The 26,486-nt window shown below is 39.4% G+C and overlaps 3 protein-coding genes across 3 annotated transcripts; 1 reads left to right on the top strand and 2 right to left on the bottom strand.

The window, feature by feature from the left end:
* Positions 1–2,625: 2,625 nt before the first annotated feature.
* LOC116398120 (uncharacterized) lies at positions 2,626–6,253 on the bottom strand. Its single transcript, XM_031874179.1, has 6 exons — positions 6,178–6,253; positions 5,928–5,991; positions 5,391–5,711; positions 4,148–4,465; positions 3,614–3,736; positions 2,626–3,494 (listed from the first exon to the last, which is right to left on the bottom strand). The coding sequence occupies exons 2-6, from the start codon at positions 5,980–5,982 to the stop codon at positions 3,394–3,396; spliced, it is 918 nt and encodes a 305-aa protein (XP_031730039.1). The 5' UTR covers positions 5,983–5,991; positions 6,178–6,253; the 3' UTR covers positions 2,626–3,393.
* A 2,435-nt stretch (positions 6,254–8,688) lies between these two features.
* Positions 8,689–15,829, bottom strand: LOC116398053 (sodium-dependent phosphate transport protein 2A-like). The gene is given in 12 exon segments (XM_031874061.1): positions 8,689–8,909; positions 9,091–9,401; positions 10,279–10,391; positions 10,911–11,035; positions 11,683–11,799; positions 11,900–12,067; positions 13,094–13,145; positions 13,241–13,375; positions 14,369–14,564; positions 14,684–14,795; positions 14,912–15,055; positions 15,656–15,829. Coding segments are annotated over 12 exon segments (1,830 nt in total). The 5' UTR covers positions 15,792–15,829.
* A 1,125-nt stretch (positions 15,830–16,954) lies between these two features.
* LOC116398048 (solute carrier family 22 member 4-like) lies at positions 16,955–26,483 on the top strand. The gene is made up of 11 exons (XM_031874057.1): positions 16,955–17,405; positions 17,843–18,025; positions 19,949–20,052; positions 20,860–21,014; positions 21,151–21,322; positions 21,796–21,922; positions 23,067–23,164; positions 23,427–23,641; positions 24,962–25,144; positions 25,349–25,484; positions 25,924–26,483. Exons 1-11 carry the CDS (start codon positions 17,199–17,201, stop codon positions 25,991–25,993), a joined length of 1,650 nt encoding a protein of 549 aa, XP_031729917.1. The 5' UTR covers positions 16,955–17,198; the 3' UTR covers positions 25,994–26,483.
* Positions 26,484–26,486: the final 3 nt, after the last annotated feature.

Here is a 26,486-nt window from a genome sequence, read left to right as displayed (position 1 = left end):
AACAACAACAACAACAACAACAACAACAACACACACACACACACACACACACCCACATCCCGGCACCCATGATGCTGCTCCACCAGTCCCTCGGTTGGACTCCATACTGGTTCATAGTGTTCAGGGTCTACTGGTTTCTGTGTTTTAGTGTTGGACCTGTTTGATGCGCGGCTTCAGGTAACGCTGCGTGTGTGTGAGCGCGCGCCGCACGGACAGGTGCGAGGTGAGTACAGAGTTCTAGTTTCCTCCACCAACGGTGGTTTCATTTTAAAATAGTATTTTATGAGCTGATGTATATAAACTATTACTCGTTTAATAGCCTAATTCTTGCATATTTTAAATAATTTGCTTGTTTAATTTACTTTTTATTGAGTAAATATTGCACTCTTGGCAGATTCCTCTGCCAATAGGCCTTTTTCACAGCAGCCATGTTGAGATGTAATTGCAGGGTAAACACAGGTGTGATTGATTAAAGGTCCCATTCTATTTAGTGTCGCAGCCATTACAGTGAGCCAGTTTGCACAATAACGGGAACCCAGCCCACCTAAATGGAACAGGGCCTTTATTTTTTCAATCACACCTGTGTTTACTCTGCAATTACATGTCATCATGGCTGCTGTAAAAAAGGGCCTCGTGTCATTTATTGAACAAGTGGGTTGTAGTTTCACTTTCACCGAGGTCAAGGAAAAGTGGTTATAGATGCTGAGGGAATTTTATTATATGTATTACACCGACGCAGCTCCAGAGGAAAAGTTTAGACACATTCTCAAACTATGGGTCATCCTCCTATAAGGTACAAGTATCATTCTGTTTATTTTGTCTTCCCCACTGGATGTGGAATAACGTATCGATGCTTTTCCGTTCCTCTCTCTCGTCTGGCTGACTGCCAGACCTGTACAGTTAAAAACCAGCTCGGCCTGAATGGAGGATAAAAGCAGCAGGCAGTCGGGACAAAAAAACGAAATGGAGTCATTCTCACAATCAAGGCCAACTCGTTCGGACTTGCTGCAAGTTGTAACGCAATTATTCCCAGACCACATGTTGTGGGAGCAGGAGTATCGGGCAGAGGGGTAAGCCCTCCTTTCTCCTGCCTTCACCCCATAAAACACACAGAGTAGAGAGAGTTATTCCATATGACCTAAACGTGTAAAGTCAGTTTCAAATGTTGTGGTTGTGGGTTTGCAGATTTTGTCGTATGCTGTTCATGGAAAGTCAGATGATGAACTGAAGATTGTGTTTGTAACATCACCCTTTTTATGGAAACGTGCGACCGCAGATATGATGGAAAACCTTGAATGAAAGTCAAGTCTACGGGTTGATATTTGTTTTATTTTATTTTCTGTATGAACTGGAATACCGCTAATAATTTCCAAACATTTACACACTTTTATTTAGGACACTTTTAAATCCATGTTAAAGCATTGCTGGATCGTTATGTGCAGAAAACGTCACATTCTGTGTGCAATTTAATGAAAATAAGCTCTTAAAAATTGTACTCTGGAGAGACGGTGCAAAATAAAATGTATAAATTAAGAAGTGAAACAGATTGAGGACTCCACGCAGCTCCAGAGGAACCTCGTTCTGCTGCTGGAAAGTGGAAGGATGTAGTTTGTTCAACAGTGCGTCTCGAGGAGTATTAATGATGTGAGAGTGAGTAGCTATAGCACAGAGATCCATCCTCACCCACCACTCTCTCACTCTCTCTCTCTCTCTCTCTCACTCTCTCACTCTCACGCACACACACCCTCAGTTACTCCGTCAGTGACACTTCCCTCCACGAGGCTGAAGAGATCTTTCGGTGAGTTTGTTTACTTTAGTGATAATGAAGTGATGTGATGACGTTTGTCTGACATGATAACGGAAGCTCAACAAGAAAGAAATGCAGGAAATCTGTCTTTACAAAATGTGAGAGCATCAGATTTAATAGTTTGTGGTAATAAACATAATGGAAGTCACACAATAAGTTAGTTCTACACAATAGGTCTGGTTAAAGCGGCTAAACGTGCTTTGTTCCTGATTAAAGATGGAAAAAAGCTTTTTGTTTACTTGATGTTTGGCTTTGAAAAGGCCTCCAAGTGATATTGACAATTGAGCAGTCAGTTAAATTGTAATGTAAATATTTAATATCTCTTTCATATTGTTTTTTTTTTTTTAATGGACATTTGCTGCGAATAAGCAATAAAATGTACATAAAATTACAAATGTATGTACCCAGAATAATTTAGGGAAAAAAGGTATAATTGTTCTACCTGCACATCAGGAGTAGGCTGAACAACGTTTTTATTTATTATTGTTGAAATGTACAGACTGTCACACACAGAATCTGCAAACTGACAGATAACTGTTTAAAGTAACGCGTCTCTCAGAAGCTTGAATCCATGCACGTATAACATTACAACTCTAAATGTTGGTGAAGCGCTTTAACTCTCTGTATATTCCACATATTGATTCCCACATTTAAATGTTTTGCTGTAGTTATTTAAAGTCAGTGTTGTTTGCATCTTTGCCACGATCATATTTTGCCTTGTGCAACGGGCTTTGCATGTTTCTCACACAGCATGTTGTTGCCACCTTGTGGTCAATATGAGAAAGAATAAAGATCACTAGAGCATGAAGCTTATTTTACAAAACAGATGTCGGTCCTTGAAAACATCCTTTTAAAGTCTCAAAGCTCGATTGGTGAGCAGCATCATTTCCGCTGCAGTTATTATTATTATTATTATTATTATTATTATAATAATAATAGACCCTGTTGGTGGAAACAAGGCTGTGCAGCAAATGTTGATCTAAACTTTCCAGCCATGCTGACATGAACTACAGCTTTGGCTCCATCGTGTGGTCAGACATGATAACTTCATTACTTACAACTCACACTTCAAACTTGAAGTGAGCGTTTTTGCAGAACTTCCAGATGTTCCAGATGTCGACCACGAGCTATTGGTGACATTGACAAGCTAAACTAATGGGTTCCTATCAGGGGGAGTTGCTTGGACTTCCTGTCACTTTCAGGTTGTTATGATCAAATATGCAAATGTGATTCTCCACATATAATAAACGTATCCAGACAGAATGTCCAAAGAGCTCACGTTAACTACACAATACGTTCACTAATCTGACCCCCAAATGCATATCAAGTGAATCATCCATATATTCAAAAGTTTATTTGAAATAGTAAAAAAATGCATTAATGTGCATAAAACGATTCCACAATATGGTATTTCAGGAATCAAGAGAAAATAAAACAATAGTCTGTACTATAGACTATTGTTTTATTTTTGTATGTCAGTAGCCTAATGAGTAAGTCTACAGGTGGAAGAAAGTTTCACTTTTTTATTTTATTTATCTGTAGGTTAGGACAGTGAAACTGTTCAAAATAAGACGGTTTCTTAATGTTTATGGAAGAAATTCTGCTGCATTCTGATGTGAGTTGGCTCCAGTTTTCCTTGTTTTCTTTATTCTAACATCTGCGTAGACAATTTCATCTCCAGTGTTACCTGGGGAAAATGAAACGGAGTAATAACCGAGGAAATAAAGAATCTGAAACCTGAGAGGAAAGAAAACATTGTTTACTTCAGAATCTGTAAAATCCTTATGGAGAACATCTTTCTCTTACCTTCATCAGCGGCTGCAGGTTTTCTTTTGTTACGTTTTATTAAACCGAGACACAGAGCGGCGAGAAGAAGCAGAGAAACGACACTTGCTGTCACAACCAACGTCACAACGGGGAACAAAGAAACTAAATATGGAAAACAAACATCAAAACAAATGAGATGATATGATGAAGTTCACTTTCACACAATTTCATGGTCTTTTTGTTTTTGTCTTCCAGCAGTTATTCAACACCAACATGATGTGAAAATATTATTTAGTTTTTACCATGTAAAGTGCCTTTGAGCACCTTTTTTAAAGCGCTATACAAATCAAATGTATTGTTATTAATAAAAAACAAGACAATTTGAGATTCTAGGTGAAAACTTTCCACCCACGAGACTTCAGTAATGTTCAGTATCAGACAGCAAAACTAAATCTGATATTAATTATAATCTTGTATTCTACTATTTATTGGCTTAGTTGTCCCGTATAGCCAGATTATATTTATATATTTTTAAATGAATAACAGTGAAGTGCCAGTGAAGAACCTCTGTACCTCGGCAGCTCTTCAGGTGAATAACGGTTTCGTCTTTGGTGAAATTGTTCCACACTCGGCATGTTAACTTTCCTGTCTGCTCGCTGTGTAAACCGACGGTGACGTGTGAAACTCTCGGTTGTTCTGGTTCGGTGTTATACCCAGACGGTGACTCTGTCCTGGTGCGAGGTGTCTGGCTGTGGCATCTGGTCGGCACCAGTAACAGACCGTTCAGGGTCAACATGAACTGGACTGCGTCTCCTTCAGAGGAGCAGCTGATGTTCCTCTGAAGTTCTGGTGACAAACACATCTGGGAAACAGCTGGCTTTGACACTGGAACTGGAAGACACAAATGGAGCATAAACAGCAGGACGTTCCGATTGTTAAAAATAATGTTTAGTAGCTTCTCTTTTCTCTTTTCTCTCTTTTTTTATCAGAAGCAGGGCGACATGTTTATAACACTTCACGACTAAACTGAAAGTTTCCTCAAACCCGATCTCATCTTTTACATCTCTTGCTTTAATCAGATTTTATTCTCCCGAACATTGTTGTTTTAAAAAATATATATATTGCACATGTGATTGTATGTTAATGTTTTATTTAGTCTATCGACTCGGCTCCTGTTGCTGCCTCTTTAGACAGGTCGTCATTTTAAAACAGAACTGGTTCTCAATGGACTTTTCTTTTTTAAAAGATAAGCGTCGGCATGTTTAGGTAAATAAAGTCTTCCTCTAGTGGCCCAAGAAGCCTTTCAGTGGAGATCTATGGCTGCCTGTAATTCTTCCCGTCGCTAATAAAAGCTAAATGGCACAATATTGCTTGTTATTAGATAAATCAGTGAAGGTGAGACTTATTATAAGCAGGCAGCTCATTAAAATACAATATATGCACAAACATATTTTACATATAAAAGCCTAAGATGAAGAGATAAAATGTAAATATAGACTATTAAACAGTTTGGGGTTCTGCTGTTAGATGTTTTTCTTCTTTTCTTCAATCAAGACTTTTTTTTAACGGAACACTAAATGCATTATTTACATTTGTAATAGTTTTGCTCCAAACAAAGAGTGATAATTCACTCTTACGTTTAGTCCGTCACATCTGACTGTTATGAAAATCTAACTTTTGAGGCAAACAATCCCAAACTTTTAAGCGTTGGTGAACGATAGCCAAGTGTTAAATATCCTGTATTAGATATGCAATCGATTTTTCTTTAGTCCACAATTTATATTCTACACTTTGTTTATCTTTTTATTTGACTCACCTTGTAGTTCAAGATGCATGTTGACCTTTTTCAGTAAAACGCCGTTGGATTCAAATTCTTGCAGCAGGTAATCTCCAGAGTGTCTCTTCATTGCATTGCCGAGTGTGATCGTTCCATTGGCGAAGACTTCAGAGTGATTCACATATTCTTCATGCGTCTCTATCTGATTTTTTGCTGTTCTTAAAATCACATATTTTTCATCCTTTTCCAACCTAATATTTGGCTTTGCTGTATTTGTCAGATGAAAAATCAGCAGCTGTCCCACCGCTCCAGAGCACCACCGAGCTCCAGCAGCTCCAGAGAAATTGCATTTAATAGTTCCTAAAAATAAAAAGCAATACACATCTGTGAATAACGGATAAGAACTATTTCTTATTTGTGTTCAGCATTTCAAAAGGGAAATAATGAGACTATTTAAATGTTTCTAAATTCAAAGACTTCTGCCTTCAATTATATATGTGTATTCATATTGTACTTGTATATTGTCTATACACCATAGAGTTAACTGCACTAAAATACTTTTACACTCAAATGTACCTTTTGCAAGAGCTGCTGTTGCCAGGGTCGTGAAGATCATGCCGATGAAAATCATTGTTTTTCTCTGTTGTAACGCATGAATCAAATGTCACATTTTATTACTATGTTAATGGTATTTATGTTCTGTAACAATACAAACTGTTAAGATAAAAAGTTAAATATAAATCGCACATATGGACTCTTTCAGAAAATGCATAAAAATCTATATCTTCTATAAACTATAAAAGAAGACTATTATTCTTCTGCTCACCTTTAGCTTTCACAAGTTTAAAGTTGAAGTCTGAACTCAATGATGCGATGTTTTCTTCGTGGCTGTTGGAGGCAGACTTGTGAATTTTCCACTGACGGAGGGCGAGTTTATGCTTTTTGTTCGATGAGAATCAAGGAAGCGGTTGTTGGTTTTTCACCCACAACTTGCCACTGAACATCTTCTAATTAGCAGAACACAGATGAGGACTGTTTCAAGTTTGATGAACCACAGTTTATTTTTGTCAGAGTCCACCGTGCGCTGGAAGTCTTTGGAGATTTTCTACCGGCTTCAATTTGAACATTTGAACAATCTGTTAGATTTCCCTGAAACACTTTCTGCTTTCTTAGATTATGACCAATGATCTTTGCTTAGTGCATCTTTACAGAGAGGCCTTATGCAGAGGTCACATATAGATTGATTTAATTGACATTTTATTTGTCTCAGTAGTTCATACTGTTAAAAAATGGAGGTGGTGGGATACAAAGGACCATGATAATAGGTGTATTGTGTACTTTAAACGTGTAGTTTGGCCTCTGAGCTCCTTCATGAAGCGGTTGTGGTGACATGTTTTATCTTAGCAGGGCTATGAACCGGTATCATTGTTTACAGGATGTGTTTTGATGTGAGGCCCGTCATGCAAAGGGGAATGAGATCTACCGTACAACTAAAGAATTACAGCAAGTTAACCTCTTCTTTCAGTTGTACTTTAATCAAGTAGTGCAAACGGAAGTATTTGGCTAAATGTAACCACACACACTTCTGCTTTGTACATTTATTTGAGGGATATTTGTGTGTGTACGGTCGTTGAGCTTTTTATTCTAAATCAATGTCAAGCTATTAAACAGTTACATTTAAAGAACCATACAAATAAAACCTCTGACTGAGGTGAGTTTCTCGACGTAACTACTGCCGAAAAAAGCCTCCAGCTGTGAATACGCGACACTTCTGTCAAACGGCCACAGAATCAGAAAACTTTTTATTGCCAAGTACGTTTGCACATTCAAGGAATTTGGCTTTGTGATTGGTACATGACAATAAACACAGTGCAATTATAAGACAAATTAAGAGTACGTTCATTAAGTGTCAAGTAAAAGGTTAGCAAAGCAGTAAAACATATTTCCAGAACTTTACTCGATACATTTCAAGGGTTGTAACTTTTTGTTGCTCTTGCATACCAGTTTTTTTCTCATGTCTTTAAGTGCATGCTATTGTTTTATGGATACAGGAGCTGCATTTGATTGGGTAAGAAGGCGTTTTTTTTGACATTTCATAAACCAAATAGTTCCTATACCCATGCATGGATGCTGTTGTCACATTGTTTCCTTAACTATGCTGTAAAGTCATCGTAAACCTGCCTGACAATGAAGAGTTTCTGCAAAGATGTGAAGAGATCAAAACTTCCTGCGTCTCAACGTACTGTTTAGCATTTATACAGCCTCTTCAGAGACGGGAAGTGGCTGTACTTTAGCCAAACCTTTGAAACAAACATTACTTACCAACATCTGCATCACGAAATGTTCTCAGAGGTGTAAAAATAAACACCGGGTGAGACTTGACAGTTAAAAAACCCACAGCTTTTTTTCTCTCACTGCATTTGAAACTCTCACAGGAAAGACTCGCCGTCTCTGCTGTATACGGACCAACTGTTTTGTGTTGGTTTGCATTCAACATTACAATAAAGCGTTGTATAAAACCGTAAAGAACATCAGGTCCAAAAACACTCATACTTACATACATACTCATTTCTTTTTATTATTATATTTATAATAACTGTTAAAATTATTATAATTATTATTAAACACTTCCTGCCTCTCAATGTACTGTGTAGCAAATTAAAAAACAAAATGACAACATGTACTATACAGTCCTCACAAACATCTGCATCACTGAACCTTCTCACTGCCTACAGATGTTGCAGTGTGTTAAACAAAGTGTTTGTTTTTACAGACGGTCTCTCTGCTTCAGCACCAGGTATTTTAAGCAGCACCCACAAGTGTGTGTTTACGAGCCTGTAACATCACATTCACCTTTGTGCATCCTTTGTTTCCAACATGGATTGATTTCATTTTCAAACGCATTCACGTAAGAACTAAAAACAACATTTAAAGCAATTATTTTAGCATGTTTAACATCTGTGTTGCTAAGTGTTGCTACGTTTATTTCATTGATTTGCCAGTTCACACACCTGTCTTCTGACTTAACAATATATATATATATATATATATATATATATATATATATATATACATACATATAACCAGTTATTAAAATTCACAAAGTCCTCTTGCATCAGTGAACTATAAGCCAGCGTGTTAACAATTATCTGTCTGTATGTTCATTAACTATTCATTCCTGACTCATCTGAAAGCAACGATCTGCCCTAAATTAACAGAAGCTCGTCTCACAGTTCAATGAGTTCGCACACGATTAAAAAAACATTTGTTTCGTTGATGACCTTTACACAGGTCTTTGAGTTCATGCAACACCTCACTTCAACACAAGGTATGAGCGCTACAACTGAGTGCTGCTCAGTTGAGTGCCCTGAAAGTTTGTGTTTTTACCGATGGAGCCCTCTGCAGCCGAGCAGTTTCCTTGTTTCCTCCAGCTCTCATCTATCTCCTGTCCTTCCCCACTCTGCTCCCATTTCCCTCTGACTTTTCTCTCGGGGTTGATCTTGACGGTAATGCCCTCCAGTGATGTTACTGGGCCGTCATTTCCCTTGCAGCTCCAACCTTTAGCAAGAAAACATCAAGAGGAGGGTCGGCGTCTCAGCAACATCGACCAGGAAGAAGTAAATCAGTGTCGTAATGTAAACGAGTGAAAGCAAAGTGGTTGAGTTTGTATCTCAATAGTGGGTGAAAGGGAACAGATATACGTTTGTTAAATCATTATTCATTCAGCTAACTTGTTGACTTGAAAAGTCTCGCGTATGATGTTTACCTCTTGCATGCCTGCACCTCAGGGTCACCCTGGTGATGAGGTCATCAAGGGGCTGCAGTGAGGTCATCCAAATGGGAAGAAAGTCCCAGTTCTGCAGTCTAAGTGGCAACCAAACAGGTCTGCACGCCTGGAGCAGGTTAAGCGTTGCACCTGATATAATCACCACGATGACCGGCACGCCAATCCCCGTCATCACCTTCCACCCGGCCATGGAGAGGGCGAACACGAGGGACGGGAGTAACAGGAAGCAGAGGAGGAGGTACAGCACGGCAAACCAGCGGTACCTGTGTGTGTGTGCGCTGTGTTAGTTTATCCAGTCTTTTCATTTATTGTTTTATTATCTCCGCCAGGAAGATTATGCCATCGGACGCATTTTGTGTGCGCTTGTGTACGTGCACCTCTGTGTCTGTCCACGGCTCATCTCACATTCTGCTGTAGCAAACTGCATATTATTTTGAGTGGTCAGTTATGGCTGCATGCTCAAGGACCTTTAATGGTTGCGGTGACTCACACCTTCTCGAAACACCTTTTTTTTTACCTGTTTTATATTGTTATGTGCTGACTCCTCACTCACTTATCTTCCGGTGAGGGTCCGCTGGTGATAACACAGCTAAGTGCAAAGCCAACCAACCCATCTACTTCCACCCGACTTGCAGCCACAGTCGGGTGGATAACAGTTTGTTGTGTGTTTGACTAACAGCTAACGTAACTACCAGTACACACACTGCTGAGGACCTTGTAGCAACTGCTTGGCGGCTGAATTTTATTGTTTTAGACAGTCTGTTAGGCTAACCGCCAACAGCTAACGAAACTACCAGTACACACACTGCTGAGGACCTCGCTGTACCTCAGCTGCTGCTGTGCAGGCAGACAGCTTGGTGAGTTTGATCTTGGCAAGATTATATGACGTGTCTCATATGCCTGCATACATCAGCGCTTGTTTTTGAGTTTGAGTGAAGTGGGTTTTTTGACTCCTTACAGCGCTGGTCTAGACGGGGGGGGGGGGGGGGGGGGGTGTGGTTACAGCGGGGGGGGGGGGGGGGGGGGGGGGGGGCGGGTTGTTGCTGACAAACCTGGCGGAGATGGGCTGAGAGATTTCCCTTGACGGTTCAGCTACCATCTTTAGACATCTTGTTTGTTTTGAGTAAAAACATATCGTACCTGGCAGTGCAGTTGCCAAGGGCACAGGCCATACGTATAGGTAGGCGGGTGGCTGGCACGGGATACCACAGCAGGATACCAAAGAGGTTGAAGAAAAAATGACACAAAGCAACCTGAAACAAAAGAGGTGGTGAGCAAGAAAGGCGTGATGTCAGCAGGTTGCTTATGTTAAGTCGTAATATGATCCCTTTAATGTCAAGTTACAATATAAACCATAGAAAGCAAGCATTTTCACAAGTGATTACAAATTTAAATAATCACGGAACCAATGTTTTACATAAAAAAAAAAAAAAAAGTTACATTTTCCCCTTTATTTGACAGAGGACAGTGTAGAAATGGGTAAGAGAGAAATGGAGAGGGCTTTGACATGCAACAAAGGTGCCATGGCCTTAATTGAACCCAGAGCATCAGGGTCCAGGACTTAAGCGTGCTTTGCCTCTATGATAGTTGCACTGCAGTCCTACAGCAGGAATGTCAATGGCAGTAGGACAAAAGATACGTGTGTGCGTGGATGTTTAAAGAAAAATGAAACATGGAGAGATTGGACCCATTGAGCACCAAGGGAGAGCGATTGTGTGTGTGTGTGTGTGTGTGTGTGTGTGTGTGTGTGTGTCTGTATATACAGTATATACCTGTGTGGCAGCAGCTAGCTTATCTCCAGGACTAGCCAGGGCTGCCAGTGTAGCTGTTGTAGTGGTTCCCAGGTTGGACCCCAGGGTTAAAGGGTAGGCTCTTTCAATACTGATCACACCAATCCCTGAGGGTTCATAGTATCTCAACTTTAATACAAAAGCTCATGTTATGCATTTGGCAATTTAACTTGAAACACAAAATAAAAGATAAAACAAATCATCAAGTCAAGAGCCAAGTAAAGTAAAGTAAAGTAAAGTAAAGTAAAGTATAGTAAAATATAGTAAAAGTACTGTCAGTCAGGTAAAACAGATCACATCAAAAAATGTTAATTTGTGACTTTGCTTTCATGGAGATGGTTCCAGTCACGCTTCGGGTTAAGCATAGATCAATAAGACGTGTCACTGACTTGTTAGAGAGCAGAAAATATTCAGTCCAATATTTAGTCCATTCAAAAGATTCTTGTGAGAGTTTTACAGCCGATGGCGCGATGAGATTAGTTTAGATGCTTATCAGAACGCATGGGAAACGTAAACAAACATTTATTGAGATACATCTGAAACTGGGCCAATTTCCTACACATGGAGAATTTTTAACAAACGCGCTTAACCATTATCTTCTGTAGTCCTGTTAATGCTGAACCGAGCTAGCAGGAGAGCGCTGCATTCAACTGTAACAACACTGAAGTGGGGGAAGTTGCCTCGCTCTGTTCCGTGTGTTATGCATAGTAAATAAAGTAGTAAGTCATTTTGTTTATGATTGCGTGTGTGTTACCTATGAGAGGAGTTATGGCAGAGGTGAAGACAGAACTACTCTGAACCAAAAAGGTCATGACGGCTCCCACTAAGAGAGCCAGAAAACCTGCCAGCCAGGTGAAGGGGAAGGGGAAATCTACAGGACAGAACAACACAACACCGGAGAGGGAATCTTAAAAATCACTGTTATCACTGCTGTAAAAGCTGTAATGTGTTAAAAACTATATTCCTATTACCTGTATTTACAACTTTGTTGATGACACTGGCCACCTGGCCCTTCAGCAGGGAGTTGAGCAGTTTAACCAGCAGCATCAGACAGCTGCACAGCACCAACAGGGAGCAAGCCAGGAGGACCAGACCTATGGCCAAGTCTGACAGAGAGCAGTCCACAAAGAGATGCCTACCTGGCGTAGAGAGAAAGACCGGAGGTTTCGTGAGGATTTGATGTAGAGAACAAGATTGTTTGAGTGTAAAATTGAAGTACCAAGATGTAAAAAGGGAGGAAAGTTCTTCTCTGAGACGACTTCAAACTAGGTAGAAATCATTTGCAGAGTATTGTAATGATTTGATGCCCAAGTTAAAAGGACAGTTTTTCCCTCTAACCTGGAGTGCTATTTATCAGTCTAGATAGTTTCATCGTGAGCTGCCTAGTCTTACAGATGTCGGCCTTCTCTCCAACATAATGGGACTAGATGGTATTCTCCTTGTGGGGCTCAAAGCGCCAATAGGTTGGAAAAAAATCAACTTTCCTTAAATCATGACCCTTTTCTCGAGACAATCCGCAGACTAGAGATGAGACAGTACAATGTTTTTATCATGGATCGCGATACAAAAAACCCTACTTATAATAAGTTGATCGTGGTGAATTTTTATCATCTGGATAATTGTGAATATTGTCAAAATTGGCTTGACAAAGCTGTCCAGCTCACCATTCACTTCCATTTCAATTTTATTTGTACAGCCCAAGATCGCAAAGATCGCAAATTTGTTTACAAATACGTCTGTCAAACTGTCACGTAGATAAGTGGGGAAAAGAGCAGGATTTAATTATTATTCATGCAGGAGGGGGCGTATGATTTTTGAACACCATATTTAAGATTTAGTTTTGTCCGATCTGTGATGCAATAGAAATCTTAGTTTGTGAACTCAATGTAAGGTGAAGGGATTTCCAGAATGCTTTAGAGACATTTTAAGACATTAATTGCAAAGATTTTGGCCAAATATTGTGACATTATATTTTCAGATCTTCCCATGCCGACTGTTGTGAGCAGTTTAATGTCGGAACTTTACTCGAAAGAAAATAGTTCTTTGAAGTGAACTGTTTTTTTTAAAGCGAGTGATTAAAACAGAGAAGGAAAGATAAATGATAGAGGGAGCTTCAAAACTTACAATCACAGAAACACTTAAACTGTCCTAATGGCATACTGTACATTTCTGTATGTGCGCTGAAAGGTTGTGTGTTCCCCAGGATGTGTCATTGTCCTGTCAGCAATGACAAATTCAATTCATGAGCATGATTCGTCTCTTTGTGTCTTTCAGCGAACTAATAGTGAGACAAAGAAGAAACCGACAGTGACTTGACATTAAAAATGAGACGCATTGGGTCTTACTAGTACCTTCATAGTTGTGCTTTCACACCATTGCTTCACCAGACTCTTGTTCCTCACACTCTGGTCTCCTGTAGCGATGGCTGTAATGACCGACCGGTCCAGCTACACAGAGATCATGTTATGACATCTTTGTTACGGTTTGTTAGATTTGCAGTTAATTGCTGCAATCAAGCAGAGAGGTTTCACAACAAATATGGAGATGATAATGTTACTGATATATTAGTTTTTGTTTGGTAACCAACTTGTTTGGGCATTTATTACCGCTGCCATCTTCAATTACACTGATTTAGAATAAGTATGCAAACTATATTCAAAGGGTAACTGGTATTTTTTCACCTGGAGACCTGGAACCCAATTTTCCCATGTTTTTGTGACTTGAAATTGGTCCGGTATTTGTCCCAGTTTTCTCTACTTGGTTGGGTTTTTCAAATTCCATTTTATGCAAGTTTTTAAATTCACGACAGATACAGAAGCAAATTCAGTGAAGGCCCAGGGGAAAGACCTGGAAAGCACAACCTGGTAGCAAACATTACAGCAGAGCTAATGCTTTTTATCAGGCGGCAACCTCCGGTTCTGTAAAGTGAAGCCAATGCTGATGTGTCTTAAAGCTGCATTCTCTCTAGTGTCCACCAGGGGGTGACTCCTCTGGTTGTATGGAAGTCTATGAGAAAATGACTCTACTTCTCTCTTGATTTATTACCTCAGTAAACATTGTAAACATGAGTTTATGGTCTCAATCTCTAGTTTCAAGTCTTCTTCAATACAGCATGATGTTCATTTAGTACATTATGGTCCATTTAGAGTCAAACAGACGGCCATAATACAAGATGGTGACGGCCAAATTGCCGAACTCAATGCTTCAAAACAGCAATCCACAAAACAATGAGAGAAGTCACGATGACTATGTCCACTTCTTACATACAGTCTATGCTTTTTATTAAAAATATGTTTTTTTAGCTGATATTCCTACTACTATCCATTCTGAAGAGCATCCGTTGATCACTCCCTCAACTCAAACTATTTGCTTCTGTATCTATCTTGAGTAATGGAAGAAAATACCTCCTTTGCTTATGGAAAAATATGCCATTACAGTACCTGGATAATCATTTTAGTGAGCGGCTCAGTGAGGACTTTGAGGAGTTCAGGAGCTTCTTCTCCAGTACTCAGCTGTAGTGTGCCGACCACGGCCTGCGACAGTCGCCTCAACATCCCACTCAAAGCTTCCAGAGGGAGAAGCACCAAGACAGACAACCAGTTAAAACAGTCGTGCACCGTAGCTCCAGCAAATGCCCTAGAATATAGACAGTTTCAGATGTTAAAGATAAACATACCAATAAATATACATTTTTTATATATATATATATATATATATATATATATATATAAAATGGCACATAAACGCAGCCATACCTTTCAAAATCATCTCGTTCCCCAGCCTGCATTAGAGCAACGATAGTATTGGTGACTGACGTTCCGATGTTGGAGCCCATGATAATAGGAATAGCTGACTTAACATCCAGCACTGTACCAAAAGACAGACATTGTATAAGTTTAGATTGATTAATTGAAGTGCTGCCATGACATGTTTTAACTATATTACATGTGCATTGTTGTAGAATTGTTGGCACTTAAACTCACAACCAGAAGAGACGAGACTGACTATAATGGAGGTAGAGGTGGAGGAGCTCTGAACCAACACCGTCACCAATATTCCCACCACCAGCCCTGCTAGTGGGTTAGATAGGAGGGCATTTTCCTGAAAGATGTCTCCTGCTACCCTTCCTGAAGGGAAAGACAAAAAGACATAGACAGGGGGACAGCTTTGATATTTTTAATCAAGCTGAGCATCTGTAAATAAAACACAAACTTCAACACGGTATCAAGGCAGTTTGTGAAATAGTCAAGAATCACAATCTATTGGTTTTGTGTACATGGACTCAAATTATCATGGACATTACGTTAAAAATGAAAGTTAGGTTTAGGCATCAAAACCACGAACAGTTAGGTTCAGGCAAGAAATCCACAACGCAGTGTTGAATACCGGTCTTCTGGTTGAAAGTCCTGTTTGCTGGACTCATCCACCTCCCCTTCGCCCACCAATAGTCGTATTTTTGGATATTATAAAGCACATCACTTTATTTGACTGTTGCTTAACCACATGGATGCATTCAATTTGTGTGTCCACCACGATTAAGGCTCCTAATTGACTTTCCATTGGCCTTATTTTCATCCTCAACGACACAAATAAAGTACAGGAAACCCATAGATTGCTTTTTGTGACGATTTCCATAACTGCCATGATACTGGGCTGCAAAATTAAATATCTGTAATACTAGGTATGGTGCTATATTGATTAAAGATGTTGACGATGAGGCTGCTTACCTCCAGCTAGTTGGAAGGCAGAACTTAAAATATCAAGGGAGCACACGAAGAGGTACAGGAGCAGAAGGAGGAGCGGGATTTTGCAGAGATTAGAAACTACAGATTTCACTCGCTGTGTCTCCGCCTGGGCTTCCATGGTGGAATCCTGGAGGGCATCGATTATAGATGATTGAAGGTGAATTAAAAGGGGTCAGTACCGGTCGTAATAGTACTGGGACTATTTAAATATACGCAGCAGAAGAAGTTATAACACATACAGAACACTGAAAGATTACAGTAACACGCTTACATTAAACTAATGCAGCATGGTCAAATAGTGCGGTTCCAAATCAGTGCTGTGACCCAAACACAAAAACAATACCTGCAATTAGTGCAGCTTCAAGTAGTAGTTTTGTCCAAACAGTATTATTTCCACATACCCGTGGGTTTTGATGAAATGGTGCCTCTGCTTCAGAAAGTGAATTCTGACTTAAATTGCAGCTGATGGTGAGAAATGAAGAATGAATATTTTGAATGAAAAGATGAGAACGGGACTTTTCTTTGCCTCATACACTAGTATAGTAAAAGGAAAAGAGTGTCAGAATGAGGCATGAAGATGAGAAAGAGAAGGACGCGTGAGAAGGCAGAAGAAAGGGAGGTGCTACTGTGTGGTGTAGATTAACTAATGGGAAGCCAAGACTCCCTGCCGCATTCTTTCTTTTAATCCTTCTTTGTCTTCATCTGTCAACCATCTGTGTCCACCTCCATATGGTTTCTGCTCAGGCTTTCTGAAAGAGGGCATTTTGTCGTGTTCAAACAGAAAAGATACCTCTTAGAGTTGGAAGCACACAGTTTTCTAGACAATAATTGTATGCTGTAGACTTAAGATTCGCCTAACCTGAAACTATATATTGCTGTGTGTCCTTCTTTGACACTACCTCTAGGAGTCATCGGTTAGCCATTTTTAAATCATACACAGAGGCGTTGATAATACAAAGACAAACTATGCGTTTCAGGTAAGAGCTACGGTTTAGTTTTCAAATGCTGAAAAAGTCGTATCACTTTCTTTTTTATTTCAAAATGGATCGTCATGCGCAAAAAAGTTCAGTTTTCAGATGATTATGCAAATAAAACAAAAACAAATTACTATTATGCAAATTTGTCCACGGGCAGGCGCAAACCTGTTCAGCACACCGTGCACGTGCAGATATGCAATATATATATATATATATATATATATATATATATATATATATATTTATCTGGTTTGGCAGAGAGGCAGCAGGAGCTAAGGACGGCTCTTTATTTGGAGAACTCAAATCCACATCTGCTTACAATTCATTCTACGGTGAACTTGAATGTCCTCTATGACGCGAACGCAGTCCGGTTTGTTCTATAGGAGACAGGGCGTTGGCTAGATAAGGGGTGTAACTACTTACTTACCGTTTCTTCAACTCGGTTTATGCTCCAGGGAAACAACATGGCATAGCATGTGGAGTGTGTACTTGCCACAGCTGCAGGAAGAATGTGGATAGAATAGTTGTCCGACGAGGATTCTCTTACTATGAAGAACTACGCTGACAGCGTTGCTTTTCTGGGTCAGTGGGGACGTTTCCAGCAGGTCGTCTTCTTCCTGCTGTGTGCCAGCATCGTGCCCAATGGATTTGGAGCTTTCACCCTTGTTTTCCTGACTGACGTGCCAAGTCACCACTGCATTGTACCTGACTTCAACCTAACTGAAGACTGGCATAAAACCCTCATACCGATAGAGGTGAGACGACAGAGAGTCAATGCAATGAGACACTTTTGGTCTTTCGACACATAGATGGCAAGGTTTCTTAAAACAATCTCTTAGCAACAAAGAATTACAACAATATACTTCGATTATAGTTGTACATTTTCTGTTATGCATGTATGGCAAGGTCCCATCATTAACAATACAGAGATGACTTTGTGAGGTCTGAGTATAATAGTACTCGCTGTAGATGTGTTTAATATAAAGCATGGTCTCAAACCAGTTCAAGGGAAATCACAAGGTTTGCAATGAAGTTAAAAGTTGCTGTTTTTTGCCAGAATACATATTGTTTTAGTATTTCTTCCCCATACATTCCTTGACATTGCATTGCAACATGCATTACAAGGATACGTTTACTGAGAAACAAATGTTTCTAATGCCACTAATGAAGTTTGTGTCATTGTGACTGTGAGGTGGTGAATGGGAAACAGCAGCTGAGTAGATGCAGCAGGTTCAGGCTGGATGTGGTCAGAAATCTCTCTGCTCAGGGACTCATTCCTGGGAGGGACGTCAACATCACGGACCTGGAGCAGGAGGGATGTGTGGACGGGTGGAGCTACAGCAGAGACATCTACCAGTCCACCATCGTCTCTGAGGTGAGTGTGTGTGTATTCCTGTTGGAGTATGTATTTAATTTGTCCCCCACAGTGTGTGTACGTATGGCATGGCTTTTGCCTGCAGCGTTTGGATGTGTCTAAACGGCACATTCTCACGTCAGTGCCTCAAAAAAATGCAGCTTAGTCATTGGCACGATGCTTCAAACTATGACGCTCTACATACCCCTCTAGCGTCAGTTTTGCAAGAAAATACAAGTTGAAAATAAAAGTCAGTCATGCAAATCCAGTAAGGCCAGTACTACTCTGCTGTGATTGGCGGTTTATCTGGTGATACTATCCAGCTGAGAACCACTGTCCTACATGAGCGCAGAAAACATTATATTTTCCTGAATTTAAGCTTTTGCATTTTCCTAATGCTCTAGCATTATTCAAACGTATTGTAAGACTTGTACCGAATGGTTTAATACGAAGACGTACATAGTTACAGCCTTAGAAACAAATAATAGCTGTGGCGCCATCATGTGGTTATAAGGTGGTATTTCAGCTGCAGGACAGCAGTGAAGGCCCAGGTATAAAATGCACGGCCCGCCACTGGGTGATAGTAATATTCTTTCCCACGCTGGCTGTTTGGGCACAATAGTCTTTGATGTGAATGAAGTTATTAAATTTCCCCCAATTAGCGGCTGGCTTACTTAACACCACGTGCTTAAATGCTACACTAGTTACAAAAGATTTGCCGAACAAAGTTGTCACGGTTCTGGTGATTGTAATGTGTTTTCGCTTTACGCTGTGACAAGAGTGTTAACCCCTGACGAAGCATTAAAATTGTTTATTTTTACTCATTTAGTGGCTGGCTTGTTAGCTAGCTAGCCTATTTGCTAATTCCACTTAGCCTACATGCTACAATGGTTACAGAAATTGTGCGTGCATGAGAGAAGTTCACCTCTGCCAGAAATCTCCTTAGTTTTTGGCAACAATCCTACTTGGTTAGATTTAGTAAAAGATCATGGTTTGGGTTAAAATGTACCCATTCTGGCAGAAAGCCCTAAACACAAACTTCTCCCATGTGCGTTAAATGTTTGCAATGTCAGAATTTATTCGGCAAAGGCTTTTTTGACAAAATCGACCGCAAGCAGACATAAAAACTCGGTGTAAAAATATGTGAATGGAAACGCGGCTAGTGACGTTTCAGGCATCATGTTTTTTTCAAATTAACCTTCCATCTTCTCAGGAAACAAAGAGTTGGTGTCAGACACTGAGGAGCACTGACCAAGTAAATAGTGACTCCTAGTTCAGGCGGCAACCTCCTTCAATCAAGTGAGAAGAAGAGTAATCTTCTTATAGACTTCTATACAATCAGACTTCTTTTTGAAACCGGAGGAGTTGGTCAATGGAGAGAATGCAAGTTTCAAGACACTTTTGCATCGGCTTCACTCGGGAGAACTGGAGTTTGCCGCCTGGTCTGGACCGAGTCCGTGTTTCTCTCGTGTGATTTGTATTTGCACGGGCTTGAAGAGGAAATGCTTTTGAATGTAACCCTAACCCCTTCGCTCTCTGTTCAACCTGTTTTCTTGCCATGCCGGTAGAGTGAACAGGTACTTTCAGAAGTCAAAGACGCACCCATTGTATCATCACACTGTTCGTGAAGCTCATTAGGTTCATTTAAATTAAGTGAACTCAGTGAACTAAGCACCGTTATGCATCGCTTTATAACATGCACATGTAGCCATTTTTTCAAATTCTCAAACATCAGTGTTCCATAAAATACCAAATTCTGAACAAAACGCATTACACCAGTACATTTGAAATTCAAACATTTTTTGCATGTGAAGAATCAAGAATGCAGTTGCAAAATGACCAAATTGACCTAAAACAAATAAATTAGGCTCAAAACGTGAACATGGACATACCCCCCCAGTCAATGCATTTAATTGATTAATTGTTCATGTGTGGATTTTCCAGTTTGACCTGGTGTGCAGTGAGCAGTGGAAGCTGACGTTCATTTCCACAGTTTTCTTCGTTGGGGTTCTTCTTGGATCCTTCTTCTCAGGACAGGTTTCAGACAGGTACTGAGAACACCATGTGATACAGTTTATACAAGGCTTTTATACATGTAGCTACCTCTTTAAATACCCATATATTGTAGTAATTGACTAATTACTCTGGACTGAACGTTTCACCACTCATTGAGGCCCTGTCTACAAGTACACATATATGTTTTAAGAGGGGTAACGGCTAAACGAGTCTTCCTCGGCTTGAAAGGCAACAGAGATGTCTGAATATTTCATATAACAAGACTCCAAATCAACGTTTTCTTGGACTTGCCTTATATTGCAAAGTGAAGTGAAGCGACAACTACACTCCATAGTCGTTTATGAGTTCTACTGTGGACGGAGATATTTTGTAAAACAAAGGTAATTTGGACGGAATGTATATTTTAGAACGTAGAGGAAAATATCCGATTTCAAAAATATCTGTATACATGTAGACTTAAAATGTTGCTGTAACTCTTAACTCCAATTTGTCCATTTTACTTATAGCGCATTCCTTTCTACAATAGTAAGCGACACTTATCCTTCTTATAATGGTCAAGAATATCTATACAGTATATAGATGTGGCATTGCTACTTTTGCTTTATTAAATAATGTATGTATTTAAACTTGAATTAGCCTTAGAGTACTGTACAATAATTAGCAGACTTTTGTGTCTTAATAACTATGAAGTGCATTCAATGTTTGTTGAACGCATCTGCTGATCAGATCTCCAAAACCACAAAAAGTGTAGATTTATTTTTTATTCGTCTTTATGTTCATTATATATACTTTGGTAGTGATTTCTCATTTGTCCGTGGTTTATTCTACTTCTCTCACAGATTTGGAAGAAAACCAGTTCTTTTTGCCACCATGGCAGTCCAGATGATTTTTACCTTTGTTCAAGTCTTCTCTACCTCATGGCTTATGTTCACTGTCCTCCTCTTCATCAACGGTTTGGGACAAATATCCAACTTTGTTGCTGCTCTTGTGTTGGGTACATATGAGCATTGTTTACTATATAAATACTGCCACAGTAGTTTTACAGATGTGAAAACAAGTGTACTGATCTACTTGTATTTCACTTGTTCACCACGTGTTTCTGTCTTTGTATTTTTTAATCTCTGTTGCAGGCGCTGAGATCTTGACAGGCGATGTGCGTGTCCTTTACTCATCTCTGGGCTCATGTTTAAGCTTTGCAATCGGCTACATGATGCTGCCTCTCTGCGCCTACTTTTTAAGGGACTGGAAATCTCTCCTGTTGTCTTTGTCGTTGCCTGGCCTGGCCTATCTCCCCCTCTGGTGGTAGGTTGCACTCACTACAAGAAAGCGTACTATGAATTTCCATAAAGTTCATGTTTTGTCAAAGGACAGTTTAGAGTATTTGGATATTTGCTGTAATAAAAAAATCTTGAAACCAAAGATTACAGCCTTGACTGTTTTAAAAAAAATGGTAAACTGACGTGTAGACTTTCTGAATAATTGGGCAAGACTTTGTTCCCTAAAAGAAAGACACAAACGGTAGTATACTTCAAATTCACCTCTAGATTTAACCCTTAAGCACACTAATTGACTGCATGTTCCTGTACTCTAAATCCAGGTGTAAGACATTTTAAGACTTGTTTATATGATTATCGATCAACCCCCCCTCCGATACATTCTGTTTCTTATTAATGAGGAATTCATGATTTTTTTCCCCAAGAGAAGTATTATAACTTGTAATCACCATCTTTGATCCAGCCTGAATCATTCTGTTTCTCTGTTGAATTCTGAGGCAGGCTCATCCCAGAGTCTCCTCGTTGGTTGCTCTCTCAGGGAAGAGTGGAGGAGGCTGAGATTATCGTCAGAAAGTCTGCCAAGTGGAACAAAGTTCAGGCTCCAATGGTCATATTTCAAGATTACAGTGTATGTTGACTTGATGATGCTTTTTGTTGGAACTCTCTATGAAACATCTTAGTTTATGTTGTCCTTGGTGTTACAGAAACACCCAGGACACACTGGAGGTGTTTAACGTCGGCAAATTAATTAAGTCTTTTCAAAAGCAAAATTATGAAGATGATCTTTTTTGTGGCATTTTAAGATAAATATTTACAGGCCTACATGTGACAAATATCTGGTTCAAGCAGCAATATTAAACTTGAAAGTATAAAAGCTGACACCCTTTGGGACAGACAGACAGGTTAGTAAAACAAATAAATAAAGACACCGAACATTTGCAAACAATCTTACATACTTCCAATCGCCCGCCAAGGAAATAAAAGTGAGAAATAGCACTGGAGATGTAACTAGGACTTTGAATCTTTGAGTCCCTCCCATAGACTGTATATAAGAAGTGGACGTAGTCATCGTGACGTCACCCATTGGTTTGTGGACTGATGTTTTAAATTCTCAAGTTCGGCAATTTGGCCGCTGCCATCTTGGATTATGGCCACCTTTATGCAACCAGTGAATGGATGTTACCATATTTGGAATTGGGAGGAGTGACGTAGAGATGCCGTACACGGCTCTGGTAGAGGCAGCGACCTGTCAATCACACTCAGCCTTTCCTAAAGCATCCCCTGCTTTATGGTCTGTTTGACTCTAAATGGACCATAATGTACTAAATGAACATCATGCTGTATTGAAGAAGACTTGAAACTAGAGATTGAGACCATGAACTCATGTTTACAATGTTTACTGAGGTAATAAATCAAGAGAGAAGTAGAGTCATTTTCTCATAGACTTCTATACAACCAGAGGAGTCGCCCCCTGGTGGACACTAGAGAGAATGCAGCTTTAAGGCACTTCAGCACCGGCTTCACTTTTCAGAACCAGATTGTAGCCGCACATTTTTGTGAATCTCAGACCAGAAGTGTTGTATTTTGAGGTAGCTCCACACTTGCTTGAGTTCCCTGTACATCTTTTAGAGTTCAGTAAGATCCTACTCTTTTTCATCTCTGTGAATGACACATTGGTGTCCCTTACTCTGTCAAAGAATAGAAGGATTTTGGGTTACTCTGGAAGGGCACAACAAACAAGAGGGAGAGACTTACGTTATTGTATCTTGCAGGTTGATAATAAGACTGATCCTAAAGATCACCACAATGCCTTGGACCTGCTGAGGACCAGCAGCATCAGAATCACAACACTCCTCCTCTGCCTGGTGACGTGAGTAAACAGCTGAACTTACGATGATATTTTTCTGTGTTATCAACAGTTACTGTCTGAGAGGTCAACACATTGACATGAAGAGAAGATCTTATCATATGCAGCATACAGGAATATGCTACAAATGCTGAAGAAACAGTAAAATATAGAGGGAGTGCTTGAATAAAGTCATTGTTTTTTAGTATCCACAGCCATAGGGGGATTTTTCTTCCGTTTAGTTTTCTTTATATATGAAGCACATTTCGCACCTTGTCTTACCCAGGTTTGCTACGTGTACCGGATACTATGGCCTGTCTCTCAACACATCCCAACTCCATGCTGACCCCTACGTGAGCTGCTTCATCTCAGCAGTGGTGGAGGTACCAGCGTACATTTCCGGCTGGCTGGCGCTGCGATACTTTCCACGTCGGCTGTCTATCAGCTTTACATTACTCCTTGAAGCAGTGTCACTGTTTCTCATTCAACTGGTGCCTCAACGTAAGCAAGAAACAAAACGTGACTCTATACTCAAAGATTATTGATGCAAAGTGATTGTTCATGTGGTGAAATTCAGAGAAATCATTTTATTTCTAAAGAAGCTATTCTTTAAGCATCTTGGTGTTTAACACTATTGAATTGTTACAATCAGGGAGTGACTAATCATACATTTTAACTGACTTTATCATTCCTTCACGGTTAGCATACATTAATTATACATCTCGCATTAAAGTGTGCTTTAAATCATCATCAGTCAGGCATTAGTTATGCGTTACTGAAACATGTGTTTTGTAACATTTTTTAGGCTAGAGGGAAGACCCTCAAAAGCTTTAGTTTTCAAGAGACCCTTACCGGAGCTAGAACAAAGCAAAACAATGTTTTTATATCCTCTGAGGTCTCCTAAACATGAAATGGATTCTTGTATATTCCTGTAATATTTTACCTCAATAGTGGTTCAATTGAAAGATATTGTGTTAAACCCCATAAAAGAAGAAGTGCAAAATAATGCCAGCCCGAATGGGAGAGGACACACCTTAGTTCATGTAATTTTATAACCAAAACTCTGAATGATCCAAGATTTGGTGTGATGGTGGGCAGGGGGTTTCTCTAAAAACAGAATGTGAATATCTTGATGCATTGAGGAAATACAGTACTACAAACACTGAAGCACAATATGCAGAAATCTCAAATGTAAAGCTCTAAGATTAATGTATTCATTTACTCTTACGCAGCTTGGCTGGTGTCCCAGAAACAGCAATCAGGGTTTGCTGAAATGTTAACGCTGCGCTAAATCCAACAATACAGGATGTGTAACTGTAGCAGAAATGGTCAATGATCGACATTTTGTATGAAAAGTTCAAAGCTAAAGGAAATGGGTGTAAAGGGGACGTCTGCAGTCAATCTTGAGACTTTAATTTGTGACAAACTGTGAATCACCACTTATTGAAAGTTTTGTATCAACTCTATTTCAGGGGGTAAATAAATATGCTAGCAATAAAAAAGCAGTAATTTGCACTGGCAAAATATAATATTTAAGCAGAAATAAATAAATATATATAGATGTTTGTTTATGTGGTCAATTTCACCTTTTTGCAGTAAAATATTGTTGTACAAGAATCCATAAAATGTTTGTGCATTGTGGTGCTTTGTGGGTATATCAAGGTTTTGGGTCACTTTCCTCTTGTAATTATAAAGTGTTACCAAAAGAGAAAGTAGCTGCATGATCCGGACACACACGTACAAATTGTTACTTCAGTTTTGTCTGTTTCTATTCTGTTGTTTTCATTTTTTTTTTAAACTAAATATTTCCTTCTCCTTTAGGTCTATCAAATCTGTCTATTGCACTGGAGATGTTGGCTAAATATGCCGTTACCGTCCCTTTCGCCATGCTTTTTGCCTTCATTGCAGAGCTTTACCCAACATTGCTCAGGAACACAGCGGTGGGGATATGCTCCACTGTTGGCAGACTGGGAAGCTGCATTGCACCGTTTTTGATAACTCTGAGTGAGTATATTGAGTTCAGATGATGATTACAACCCCTAGTTTCACATTTCATGTATTAAGCAGCTGCACTGACGTACCCAGGTGAAGTCTGGGCCGTTTAATCTTATTTCACCTTAAGTTTGGAAACCATTTTTTCACTCTCAAATTCACACCTAGACTTTTCTCCCATCTAAACCTCCCCTTCTCTTTTTTTGTTTTTTTCAGACATCTACCTATTACCTCTTCCTAATTATATAATGGGGACTCTGGCTGTTGTGTCTGCCGTTGCTGCTCTATTCCTACCGGAGAGTTTTGGACAACCTCTACCTGAAACTATGCAACAGATGCGTAAGAGCGAAAGGTAGGCTGCTACCTCTGTTATGGAGCTTTATATAATAAGTTTTAATAGACGGTTCATTTGTTTAACACAATTTGTAGTAGTTTCACTAAAGTAATGATCTTAATACTTCCTCCACCACTGGCTGGTTACAACTTGTTTCTGCTGCTCCCAAGTGGCAAAAAGAACCCGTTTCTTGAGGTTCAAGGATTAACTTCAGACCATTACTAGATTTAAGTGGTTAGCATTGTTATTGCACAGAACGTCTTCCCACTAAAACTTTACAAAACATGTTGTAAGTTGATGTGCTAATGTGACACAAGTGAAGTCTGCTGCTTGTGATGATGATGAAGTTGATAGCAGCAAAGGAATATTTATAATTCTTTCTCTTATTGTTGCGCTATCTACAGAACCTTGCAACTAATAATGTTGTATCTGACTTTTCTTTTTGTCCTTGTAACAGGATAAAGTGTCCATGCATCCCTGGAAAAGAAACCCGAATACCTGCGGTACTCCAGGACAGTCCACTGTGATTATCTAGCACTCTACTGATGTAGGTGATATGTTGATATTAAATATCTTTAGCCTTCTACTTTTTACATTTCTTAATATTTTGATAGTCTTCACGGTTTTAAAGGTTGAGTAAAATGTATTTACTTTTTAAATACATTTGAAAATATTACTGCATGTAAAAATGAAATAGCATAATTATATCATGGAGTAATACATGTGGCTTTTGTCAATTTTTCTTTTTGTATCGCTCTGTTTTTGTCTCATTTTGACATCTGCATAAGCACCATATACACGTAGGCTATCGTATCTTAAAGGACGAAGATGTCAAGGTGCATTTCACATCTCAATAAATGTTTTTTGGTTCCATAAATATAAATGATTCTTTTGAACTCATTTATATATTAATAGTGAAGCCCTGCAAATATATTGATTTAAAAAATATAAATAAATCATTAACAAATGTATTTATAATCATAACAATCTTAGTGCTACGTGTGTTACGTCGTCTAAATC

The sequence above is a fragment of the Anarrhichthys ocellatus genome, unplaced genomic scaffold, assembly GCF_004355925.1.
Source record: "Anarrhichthys ocellatus isolate YVR2014 unplaced genomic scaffold, GSC_Weel_1.0 scaffold78, whole genome shotgun sequence".
In the NCBI taxonomy this organism is placed as follows: Eukaryota; Metazoa; Chordata; class Actinopteri; order Perciformes; family Anarhichadidae; genus Anarrhichthys; species Anarrhichthys ocellatus.
This window is presented reverse-complemented; position numbering and strand designations above follow the sequence as displayed.

Excerpts from the sequence above, each read along its gene's own strand:
- LOC116398048 (XM_031874057.1), top strand. The coding sequence starts at position 17,199 with ATGAAGAACTACGCTGACAGCGTTGCTTTTCTGGGTCAGTGGGGACGT. Across the intron at positions 21,323-21,795 it reads GCCTATCTCCCCCTCTGGTG|GCTCATCCCAGAGTCTCCTC; the intron begins GTAGGTTGCACT and ends ATTCTGAGGCAG. Across the intron at positions 21,923-23,066 it reads TCATATTTCAAGATTACAGT|GTTGATAATAAGACTGATCC; the intron begins GTATGTTGACTT and ends TGTATCTTGCAG.
- LOC116398120 (XM_031874179.1), bottom strand. The coding sequence starts at position 5,982 with ATGATTTTCATCGGCATGATCTTCACGACCCTGGCAACAGCAGCTCTT. Across the intron at positions 3,737-4,147 it reads TCACCTGAAGAGCTGCCGAG|TTTCTTTGTTCCCCGTTGTG; the intron begins GTACAGAGGTTC and ends TTCCATATTTAG. Across the intron at positions 3,495-3,613 it reads ACCTGCAGCCGCTGATGAAG|GTAACACTGGAGATGAAATT; the intron begins GTAAGAGAAAGA and ends CATTTTCCCCAG.